Source organism: Hypanus sabinus, chromosome 5, assembly GCF_030144855.1.
Source record: "Hypanus sabinus isolate sHypSab1 chromosome 5, sHypSab1.hap1, whole genome shotgun sequence".
NCBI classification, from domain to species: Eukaryota; Metazoa; Chordata; class Chondrichthyes; order Myliobatiformes; family Dasyatidae; genus Hypanus; species Hypanus sabinus.
Window position 1 is genome coordinate 56324601 of NC_082710.1, and position 12634 is coordinate 56337234.

Here is a 12634-nt window from a genome sequence, read left to right on the forward strand (position 1 = left end):
TTTAAAAATGAGGACCAATGTTTCACAAAAGATTATTCTTTACTGAAATTTTGAGGAATGTTGGTCTTCTATTTAGAAAGCTACAGAAGTACGAGATAGATGACATTGTCATTACAGCTAAAAGCAACTCATTTCCTGTTTGAATTCCATTTAACATACAATATTTTGGTAGGTCACTTCAGTAATACTTACAGTTTGGTTTGTCAAACTCGGTCTGGAATGTGTCTCTGAATTGAATGAGGATGAATGCTGCATATCATCTTGGCAAAGCTCGAGAAAACATTTCCTACAGTAAGGAGAAAGGGATCTTGACCTGCTCATTATTAGTGGCTTCATGGTTTCCTTTTCAGACCTCCTTTCAGTGCGTGATCTTCCTATCAGATTAAATGATTTTGCACATCTTGGTTTTCTAACTGGATTCTCTTTCCTTCCATTTTCTGACTGCATTAGACAAATGAAGTTTGACAAAATGGATATTGTAATCTTATAATATGAACCTTATTATATGTTTTGCAATTTGAGGAATCAAACATCTTCTGAGTTTTTGATACATCAATGCCATAATTTCAACACACATAAATTGAAATACTTCTCATATGCAAAAACAGGTGTGGGTGACCCTGCATTACAGCCTTTTAGATAATGCAAATTGCCCTTAAGGAATCCTGAAATCTCTGCCCAAAATTTTAAAACATGGAATACAATTTGCCATTGCAGAAGTTATGTGCAAAATAAACAAAAGTTACAAAGGAAACCAAATTTATACACTTTTTAGTTAATTTTAGATACTTAGAATTATAGGGCAATAAAATCATAAAACATAGGAGTAGAATTAGGCAATTTAGCCCATTGAGACTGGCCACCAATCCATCATGGCTGATTTATTATCTCTATCAACCCCATTCTCCTGTCTTCTACCTGTAACCTTTGATGCCCTTATTAACCAAGAACCTATCAACAGCTGCTTTAAATATACCCAGTGACTTGACCTCCGCAGCCATTGGTGACAATGCATTCAACAGATTCACCACCCTCTCTCTAAAGAAATTACTACTCATTTCAGTTCTAAACGGATATTATTCTATCCTTAAGCTGTGCAATCTGGTCCTAGAACACCCCCCCCCCCCCCACCACCATTATAGGAGACATCCTCTCCATGTCCATTCTAGGCTTTTCAATATTTAATAGTTTTCAATGAGATCCCTCCTTATTCTTAAACTCCAGTGATTACAGACCCAAAACAATTACAAGCTCTCATACATTATCCCTTTCATTCTCGGGATATTTTTGTGAACCTCCACTGGACCCTCTCCAATGCCAGCACATCCATTCTAAGATCAGATTTCAAACTATCTGTCCCATTTTTATCTTTGAAGTGAATGGACAGAATTTGTTAGTTGCATCCAGGAGGATTTCTTAATTCAATATGTAGATAGTCAAACAAAAGAAGGGGCTGTATTGGATCTGGTGTTGTGTAATGAGCCTGGCCAAATGACTGACTTTTCAGTGGGTGAGCAGTACAATGGCATCCAGTACAGTACAGGTTTGTTCCAGTCAGAAAGAAGGACAAGGACAGCAAGGTAAGAAACCTTGGATATCAAGAGAGGTGATGAATTCAGTCAAGAAGAAAAAGGAAAAAAATGTCAAGCTTATGAAACTAGAATCAAACAGGGCCCTTTTGGATTGTAAAAAAAAGCCAGAAAAGAACTCATGAAGCAAATTAGGAAAGCCAGAAGAGGCCATTAAAAAGTCCTTTGCAAGAAAGATTAGAGGGAATCCCAAGACATTCTATATATTTATCAAGAGCAAATGGATTACTAGGAGAGGGTAGGACCATTCAAGGATAAGTGGGGGGGGGGGGGGGGAGGGCATTCCTTGGATGTGAAAGATGTTGGTGAACTCCTTAATGTGTAGATTACATCAATATTTTCCAAGGAGAAGAATGTGGAGGATAGAAAAATCAGTGCTGAGTGTATTGATATGCTAGGGCATATCAAAGTAAAGGAAGAGGTAGAGTTAGGTGTCTTAAAGAGCAATAAGATGGATAAGTACCCAGGACCTGAACAGGTATACCCCAGCTTATTGAGAGAGGCAAGAGATTGTTGCAGCCTTGACCAATGTTTTCTTGTCCTTGCTAGCCACTGACAAGAGTCCAAAGGGCTGGCAAGTAGCTAATGTTGTTCCATTATTCAAGAATGGAACAAAAGATAATGTTGCAAACTTTAGACTGCTGAGTTTCATGTCAGTGGTAGGAAAGTTACTGGAGAGAATTCATAGGGATAGGATTTATAAGCATTTAGAAAACCATAGCCTAATAAGGGAGAGCCAGTATAGCTTTGTGTGGGGTAAGTCATATCTTATGAACTTAATTGAGTTTTTTTGCAAAATGACAAGGACAATTGAGAAAGGTAAAGCTGTGGATGTTGATTACGTGATTTTAGTAGAGCATTTGATAAGGTCAGTCAATGGGGGCTCATCCATATCATACGTGTGTGCCTCACTTAAGGTAAAAATGAGGTTAGACTCGCATTCCTGGTCAGGTGTCTTTCTTTTTGTTAATGTTTTTGGGTGATAAAATATAACAGTAGAGACGAGGAAGTTATAAATGAATCCAAGATGACTACATACCTGTTGAAGTGCAGCAAGACAATTGAGGAAAATAACAGCTCAGCAAGAAACGGTGAAGTGAAAGGAAAACACAGTACAGCACAGGGTCTTTGGGAACATAGACTGTCAATTTTTTTTAAAGCGCAGAATACAGACAAATTCATAGTTTCATAAACTGTATGTATCAGGTGATAATAATCACAAAAAGAGCAAAAATGGCTGGTTACATTGGAAAGATTGATGCACTTGATTACAGAACATATAACTGGCTCATGTATACTGAGCTAATTGAGCAGTATTTTAAATCAAATGGAGTAACCAATGAGAAACAAGTGTCAATTTTGCTGAGTGCATCTCATTTAAAGGGTTTAAAGGCAAACAGTTTGCTGAGAAGTTGAATGCAGCCAAAATAAGCTTTACTGATATTGTGAAACTAGTGCAGGGAAATTTAGAACTGAAACCATTGATGTTTTCAGAATGATTTACGTTTCCATAAGTGGAATCAAAAGGAAAGGGACTCCATTTCAGTGGATGTGGCTGCATTGCAGAAATTGTCATTTTGGTAATGAGTTTAATAATGCACTTAGAAATCATTTAGTTTGTGGAATCTTACAAGAAAACATTCAAAAATGTTTATTAATTTCAACACACCCTACATTTAAAAGAGCAATTGAAATAGCTTTATCAATGGAAACAGCAGACAGAGACACATTTGAGTTGCAGTCACGAATGAAAGTGAGTGTGAATAAAATTGCAATGCCTAAACAGAAACCTGCCTGGCCAAACAAATTGTGTTACTGTTGTGGCAGAGGCTCACATACACCAAACCAATGTAGGTTTAAAGGGGGAACTTGCAGAAAATGCAATAAAGTGGGATATATACAAAGAGTACGTTGAGCAGACAAAAAAAAACAAACCACACAGGGAAAAGAAAAAGATAAAAAGTTGCAGTTTCAAAAAGAGTACTAATCTGCACACTGTTAATGAAAAATCTGATAATGATGAGAGTAACACAGGACTGGGTAAACTTGAGATTTAAAATGAGAAGATTGATGACACACAAGCAATATGGCTTGCACTGGAAGTAAATAGCAAATATTAAAATGGAATTGGACATTGGCTTGGCTGTTTCAGCCATTCAATAAAATGAGTTTGAATGGTACTTCAATGATACTGAACTGAAGCCTGCAGGTATCCAACTAAAGAACTTACACTGGAGAGAAGGTAACTCCTGTGGGAATGATATTCGAAACAATGAAATACAACATCTAACAAGCCACATTGAGCTTGTATGTGGTACAAACAGGAGAGCCAGCTTTGTGGGGGTGTGACTGGTTGAGACAACTACAATTGGAGATCTATCCAATATTTGCATGCCACATCCCCTGTAATAGCACCATAGAACCATAGAGCACTACAGCACAGTACAGGCCCTTCAGCCCTCCATGTTGTGCTGACCCATATAATCCTTTAAAAAGTACATTCCAACTCTTATACTCAATACTTTGATTTATAAAGGCCAATGTACCTAAAGCTCACTTTACTACCCTATCTACCTGTGATGCCACTTTTAGGGAAATTTGTATCTGTGTTCCTAATGTCATCTTCCAATCAACTTATAAGATCTGGATATATGTCACCACATTGATTGAATTGGCAGTCACAATCAAGTTCCTTTTGCCATGCTCTCTCCAGTCTGAGGACATATGTACGGACATCTCAAAGGTACAGCACTTCACTATTCTTTACCTCTAAGGCATTTCCTTGACACACTGTATTGTGGGAGCTGCAGTCACCATGGCCAGCTCTTTGAAGTAATTCCTCTGCTTTTACTTCACTTCCAGTGCTTTAAGTCATTACTACACTGAAATCCTTCTACATCCCTTTTCCCATAAACCCTGGTCCTTAAATGACATCCCTTTTCCTAGTATTCCCACTTCCTAAACTTATTTCAGTTGAAGAGCCTCGATCCCAAACATTGACCATTTCCCTCCACAGATGCTACTCCATCTGCTGTATTCCTCCAGCCGGATGGTTTTAGAACCAGATTCCAACACCTGCAGCAAATTGCTTTACAGATGAAGAACATAACAGTGCTGCATTCTGTGATGCCTGTTCACATGTCTCCAGACTGGAGACAGTCTGAGAAATGAGGAATTCTGCTCTGACTGCCTATGTAATCAATATAGTGATATCATATCTTATTTCCCCAACAGAACTTAGTGAATAAAAATTAAAATGGACAAAACATTGTTTCAATTGCATAAGCCTTGTCCATAAGACCATAAGACATAGGAGCAGAAGTAGGCCATTTGACCCATTGAGTCTGCTCCACTATTTCATTATGGCTGATCCATTTCTCTCTCAAATCTATTCTCCTGCCTTCTCCACTAACGTTTCAAGCTCTAACTAACCAAGAACCTATCAACCTCCACAATAAATACACCCAGTGACTTGGCCTCCAGAGCCGCCTGGAGCAATGAACACTACAGATTCACCAACTTCTGCCTAAATAAATTCCTCTTCAACTCCGTTCTAAATGGATGTCAATAGACAATAGACAATAGATGCAGAAGTAGACCATTTGGCCCTTCGAGCCTGCAACGCTATTCTGAGATCAAGGCTGATCATCTACTACCAATATCCGGTTCCTGCCTTGTTCCCATATCCCTTGATTCCCCTATCCATAAGATACCTATCTAGCTCCTTCTTGAAAGCATCCAGAGAATTGGCCTCCACTGCCTTCTGAGGCAGTGCATTCCAGACCCCCACAACTCTCTGGGAGAAGAAGTTTTTCCTCAATTCTGTCCTAAATGACCTACTCCTTATCAAACCATGTCCCTCTATTCCAAGGCTGTGCCTTTTGGTCCTAGACTCCCCCGCCCTAGGAAACATCCTCTTTACATCCACTCTTTCTCGGCCTTTCAATATTTGATAGGTTTCAATGAGATCCCCCTCATTCTCTAAATTCCAGCGAGTAAAGGCCCAAACTATCAAATGCTCCTCATACCTGGAATCACCTCCTATGAACACTCTTCAATGTCAGTGTATCCTTTCTTCAATAAGGAGACCAAAACTATCCACGATACTCTGTGAGGCTTCACTAATGCCTTATTAGCATTACATCTTTGCTTTTATACTCTAGTTTTCCCGAAATGAATGCCAACATTGCATTTGCCTTCAACACCGACTCAACCTGCAAATGATCCTTTTGGGAATCCTGCATGAGGACACCCAAGTCCTTTTGCACATTGGATTTTCAAATTTTCTACCCATTTAAAAATAGTCTCTGCTTTTATTCTTACTACCGAAGTGCATGGCCATACACCTCCCAACTCTGAGTTCCATTTGTCACTTCTTTACCCATTCTCCTAGTCTATCCCTGCTTCCTCAATACTACCTGCCCCTTCATCTACCTTTGTTTTAACTGCAAACTTGCCCACAAAGTCATCAATTCCATCATCCAAATCATTGATATACAATATTAAAAAACTTACGTAGTAATGCCAGCCTCAGCTGTTAAGTAATGGTCTTCGCTCACCTTGTCCTTGCTGATAAAATGACTTAATATGGGATAAAACATCCCAGAGAAACACAGCTCCAATTATCAAATGGCATTTAATGGCAAATGGGGTTCCACTTTGCAGAAAATTGCAGTACATATGGCTTTCTAGTAATACAATCATTCCAATATGTGGGGATTACCTGCTTATCATCATATTTCTGATGAAGTTTCAAGACCAATGAATTTACTGAATTGCACAGATAATTTGGTTGTCAATTCAGGACATTATAAAGTTAAGGCACTTTGGACAGTACAAATCATGAGGATCACAGGTAATCACAGTAAATAAACTAAATCTTCACTTTAATCTCTTCATTACATCATAAATGGATTTGAAGCTTTAATCAGGAGCACAGTTTGCATAACAGAGAGTCTTTCAAAATTGAAGCATTTCCATGAACCACTTACCAGACATAAACTGGAGGTAATTCTCTTTGCAGATCTTGGAGAAAACTCTGTAATTGTTGTTGTTGTAGAAAATTCTAGTTTTGGTGTCAGTAACTGAAATATCAATACAGATGTTGAATTACTAGTCTAATATACTGAACTGATTTGGAAATATGTATTTATATCTAGATATTAAAAGTTAACTGCAATATGTGCATATTATAAGTACAATGAACAATTCTCACAATTTCCTGATCAAATTGTTTGGAAAGGCATGGGCAGAAATCACTGCATAGGAATGAAATGCAGAAGAAACCTCAGATGCTAAAAACAAAACACAATAAACAGAAAATGCTATGAAGGGTAGAGAAACAGGTTAGCTTTTCATGTCAATGACCTTTCTTACTCCTTAGATGCTGATTTATCTATTATGTTTTCCAGCACTTTCGGCTTTTATTTCCTTGATGACATGATGCATTTGAGTAAGGCTCTCATATAAATGTATACTCTAATTGTTTAATAATACACTAGCATTGCTATATGCTGAACATGTTGAAGTTAATGAAAGATGTAAAAGCAGCAAAGCAAAATGTAAGAAATATATCATATCAATGGAGTGTTTTGCTTCAATATGTATTGACAATTAGTGAGGGTTGTTGAGTCTCTCCTATGCTTGCAAGGATAATGGGCATGGAAACAAAGTCTCCGAAGTAACAGAAATGTCAAAAATGCATCAAATTTTCCTGGATAACAATGAGCAATCCTTTAAATAGATGCAGAAAATAGCAATAGTGCATTTTTTACAACACAGGTTTAATAGGTAAGAAGCAAAATGAAATGAATCATCAAATTGATTGGCTACAGCTTTACCGGCCATGTCAATGCCAAATGACCTTTAGTCCTATATTTTTATTTTACTTCATTTATGTTATTTTATTTTCAGCTCAAGCTGGCAAACCTGAAGTACAAGCATAGCCAAGCACACTCACTTCTCATTTGTTAGCAACTTCCTGACTATTCTAGAGGTGTTTAATATTGTGGCTTTCCAGAGATTTACATAAATATTTGCTAACTGGTTAATGGCCTAATTGTTTAATGCTGTTGTGTAGTGACTTTGGGTTGATACCTGTTGTAGATATTACTATTGGGACAATATATACCCTGTTTGTATACCATAGTCTTTCAATTTCCTCTTTTAATTTGCCATATTTCTTGTGTTTTTCACTTATTAATTTCTGTATGTTACATGTGTTTGGAGTGACTATTGTTATGATTCCAGCCCCCTCCTTTGTGAGAATCGCAAGAGCACCCGTTGAGGGGGGGGGGGGGGATCAGTAGACCCAGGAAGTGAGAGAGAGAGAAACGTGAAAAATTGCACCTCCCACGAGGGATACAGAATAAGATGTCAGCAACTATTGTCTCATGGAGACCACGTGAAAAGCCCTCGGGCAAGGTGGGCTGATTGAGAGAGAGATTGCATCATCCCAACCTGATTGACACCTGCGACCCCGTGAGGAAGTATAAAGGAGAGTCTCAGGGGGGACAGCCCCTCAGACGCACCAAGAAGACACGAGAGTGATCCCGCAGCAGCGGGAAGCCATTCTGAAGGAAGCCACGTGCGTTAGATTCCTGGATTGGAATCTGTGGCTGGAATCACAGAAAACCGCTTTAACTAACATCGGGGAGAGAAAACCAACGCTCCCCCGATTTCACGGAAGATTCATCGAGACTCGGCAAGTTCTTTCTCTTCTCCCCCCAATCTCTCTCTCTCGGTCGCCCCACGCAAAACCCAGCGATTTTCAAAGGGCTGAGGCCTGCAGACTTTCAGAGTGACTTTTATATTTCCAACGGACAATCTATTAACCCCTAGACACCAGCAGAGCTCACTTCTTAATGATGATTATTATTATACCCGTGCTTTAGATTGAATGTTGACGATGTGCACTATCTGAATGTATGTATTAGCCCTACTTTTGTGTCCCTTTATAAATAAAAACTTTTGAAAATAGTGACACCAGACTTCAACAGACCTCTCTATCTTTGCTGGTAAGTTATCCAGTTACGGGATTCGTAACAATTGGGTTTCTCGTCCGGGATTTGACACCAAATTGGGAGGCCAGTGAATGGGCTTGTAAGTCAAAAAAAAAACTTGAATCTGGTTACGCGGGTAGCCAGACGGGAAACCAGCAAAGATGGACATGGGTGAATTTATGGAAAACCCGACGGTGGGGACGGTAGAGGCGGCCACCAAATCAGACTTGTTAAATTTGGCGAAAGGGTTGAACCTCGCAGAAGTGAGGTCGTCCATGAAAAAGCGGGAGGTACGAAGGGCCATAACTCAGTATTACGTTGGGAAGAATGTGTTTGAAGATGAGGTATTGGAAGATATCCCTGACAAAGTACCATCAAGTGGGACAGTTCAGTTAGAGGTGGAGAAATTAAAGTTGGAACGTGAACTTAAGTTAAAAGAGCTGGAAGTGGCGGAGAGAGAGAGAGAGAGCTGTGAACGAGAGCAGTTTAAATCTGGCCAGTTTTGATTTGGCCGAGACGTCTTTGCCGTCCTTGTGCCACGAGGGTTCCGAGGGTGGTAAGACGAAGAGTAGTAAAGTGAAGGGGGGTAAGGGAGAGGAGATAGATCTGCCTTTAGCGAAGAGAAAGGTCCTAAAGGTAGGAAATAAAGATGAGAAACAAATAAAGCTGTTAAAAGGTCCAGAGTTGGACATGGATGATCTGTCTGGTTTGGCAGAATTGTTTGAAGAACTTGAGAGTTCTAAAGGTGTTCCCAATAATGAGAGGAGGGCAGTCCTAGATGGAAAGGACACCCTTGCCTCAAAGGAGTCTGCTGCAAAGGCCAAGGAGGTTGTTTCAGCTCGCAGGGTTGCGCCTTCCCCGGGTGGGAGCTGCCCAGAGAGTAACTGGGAGGATCGGGGGAGGTTAGAATTTGAAAAAGGTACGGGTGTTGAAAGCCTGGAAGAAGCCAATGTCCCGTTTGAGTGTGTCCGAGATAGGGATGCCCAAGGGGCTGAACCTATTAACGGAGCTCAGAAGAAGTCTGAGGTATCTGACCCAGTGGAACGGGGCGGCCATCCTTGTGGGTCAGATGGACTCGGTTCAGTGGGAAAAGGGTTAACCTTGGTAACCGGGGAAAGTGTGAGTTCCCCGGCGTCTGTACTCGAAGGAGTGTTCAAAGTTAATGCAGAATTTAAGAATGGGGGGGGGGTGAGGATTGTTGGCGAAGGAAACAAAAAGCCTGTAGTTTCCAAATCGAAGGAAGAAATCTTAAACCTGGCAAATCGCTCACAGAGCTCACTCTATTGTTATGCCAGGATGGGGTGTGAAGAGGCCGCCTTCGACAGGCTACTTGAGCGAAGAGTTTGAATCAAACACCAATAGCCTGAAGGGGACTGATAAAAGGGCCAGCCACCTGGGTAAAATCAAAGAGTTGGGGTGGAAATGGTCTAAGTCTGGGGCATGGTGTTGCTAAAATAACCCTGATGAGCGGGGCGGGCGGGAGTTCACCATGCAAAACTACTCAAGTTCCCCACGGGGGGGCTCGCCGGAAAAGAGGCGACGGTTAATGGAGATGCCATTGTTAGACAGCCAGGCAGGTTGAACAGGTTTGCACCAAAGCCTGTGAATAACAAAAGGCAGCCCTTTGGAGACCTGCCGGTTAAGTTAAACGACTGAAACGATTAGTATTCGCGTAAACTTTTGTAAATGCACCTAAGCTAAGGTCACACCTCCTTAGTTTTGTTGCTTAGGAAAAAAAATAAATAGGTGGTTATTGAATTGAAGTCTGATGTACGGTTTGCAATGTTAAGATATGAAAGAAAGGGACACTGTAATCGTTAACTACTTAGATACTGACTTGAATGTATAACGGTAGTATTTTGTGAAAAGAAAAACTTGTGTATTGTGTTAGATCCAAAACTCCTGTAAGACTGTGGACCACTCCGTTTTAACCGCTGGTAAAACGTCTTTTTAAGAGGGGAGGTGTTATGATCCCAGCCCCCTCCTTTGTGAGAATCGCAAGAGCACCCATTGGGGGGGTGGGGTCAGTAGACCCAGGAAGTGAGAGAGAGAGAAACGTGAAAAATTGCACGTCCCACGAGGGATACAGAATAAGATGCCAGCAACTATTGTCTCATGGAGACCACGTGAAAAGCCCTCGGGCAAGGTGGGCTGGTTGAGAGAGAGATTGCATCATCCCAACCTGATTGACACCTGCGACCCCGTGAGGAGGTATAAAGGGGAGTCTCAGGGGGACAGCCCCTCAGACGCACCAAGAAGACACGAGAGTGATCCCGCAGCAGCGGGAAGCCATTCTGAAGGAAGCCACGTGCGTTAGATTCCTGGATTGGAATCTGTGGCTGGAATCACAGAAAACCGCTTTAACTAACATCGGGGAGAGGAAACCAACGCTCCCCCGATTTCACGGAAGATTCATCGAGACTCGGCAAGTTCTTTCTCTTCTCCCCCCAATCTCTCTCTCTCGGTCGCCCCACGCAAAACCCAGCGATTTTCAAAGGGCTGAGGCCTGCAGACTTTCAGAGTGACTTTTATATTTCCAACGGACAATCTATTAACCCCTAGACACCAGCAGAGCTCACTTCTTAATGATGATTATTATTATACCCGTGCTTTAGATTGAATGTTGACGATGTGCACTATCTGAATGTATGTATTAACCCTACTTTTGTGTCCCTTTATAAATAAAAACGTTTGAAAATAGTGACACCAGACTTCAACAGACCTCTCTATCTTTGCTGGTAAGTTATCCAGTTATGGGATTCGTAACACTATATCCAATAAATAAGTTGTTCTTGTTTGCTTATCCTGTAATATTATATCCGTACGGTTATTATGGATTACCCTATCAGTAATAATAGATCAGTTGTAATATAATTTGTAGGATTCTCACTATAAAACTAGATCAGGCTTGTATTTGTAATAAGGTATGGTGTATTTTATGAGTTTGTATTTTAAAACAAGATTTTGGTGAATGATGTTTGCCATTTATGCCTGTGTAAGTAATCAGATTGAGTTAAACTGCTACAGGATTCTGCAATGTGTTGGATTGTTTCTGGTTTCTCTTGGCATTTTCTGCATTTATTGTCTTGAATTTGTTGATCTTATTCTTATTTTTTTTTGTAAATTTTCCAGATTTGTTTTGGACCAAGATATTATGCCAAAAGAATATGCTAATATGGGTATAGTGAAAGAGTTTATTGTCTTTGCTATTTTTTTTTACTGTTGAGCTCTTTTTGTAAGATTTTCTTAAGCCTTGAAGTAAATTCTGTTGAAAGTTTTCCCTTTATTGCACTATGATCTATTTTCTTCAATTGTTGATATCCCAGATACTTACAAGTATGTTTCATATCATCCATGGGTTGTATTGTATGCTGCTGCTCTGTTTTATATTCTACTAACTCTATTGTACCTTTCTTTATGTTTAATGTATTGCAGTTAACTAGTCCAAAGTTCATGTTTATACCTTTAGAAAATAGTTCTACTATTTTAATTAATTGCTTTAGCTTTACTGATGAAGGAGTGGATAATTTCAAATTGTCTATGTATAGAAGCGGTGTCAAGGTATAACTTGTTTGGTTGTCTCTGATTTCATACCCTCTTTTTGTCTGATTCACTAACTTGAAGAGTGAGTTTAAAGCTTTGTGGGCTCGAGTCACCTGAAAAAGGCCTTGGTTTATTTTCATAACAGTCGTTCTTTTTTGGTTGCTAATAGATAAAGCAATTAGAGTGTGCCCTCTCAAATTTCACAGGTATTGGTATAGTTTATATATATGAAGAACTTCTATTAACCTTGAGTGTGGGTCAGAATCAAATGCTTTTTGGAGACAATATAACAAGAAAGATTACTGCATTTCTACTGAACTTGATTTAGAATTTCAGAATCTATCATCAGTTGTTCATTTCATCCTTTCATACCCTTACAACATCATTTCTGCTCTTCTGAAAGTATATTGTGGTTATCTAAGTGAATGGTGATTTGTTGTGAGATGCGTGATGTTATAATTTTATATATAGTTTGCAAACAAGTGATAAGATGCTATTTTG

General features: G+C 39.7%; 1 protein-coding gene across 4 annotated transcripts in view; it reads right to left on the reverse strand.

Annotated features, from left to right (window-relative positions):
• The window catches only part of spata6l (spermatogenesis associated 6-like), a 100755-nt gene that overhangs the window by 49457 nt on the left and 38664 nt on the right, over window positions 1-12634 (reverse strand). For all 4 annotated transcript variants that reach the window (XM_059969988.1, XM_059969986.1, XM_059969989.1 and 1 more), the window contains 2 exons: window positions 6581-6673; window positions 193-441 (listed from right to left, as the gene is read on the reverse strand). In XM_059969988.1, the coding sequence (XP_059825971.1) occupies window positions 193-441; window positions 6581-6673 (342 nt within the window). The remainder of the gene's footprint in view (window positions 1-192; window positions 442-6580; window positions 6674-12634) is intronic.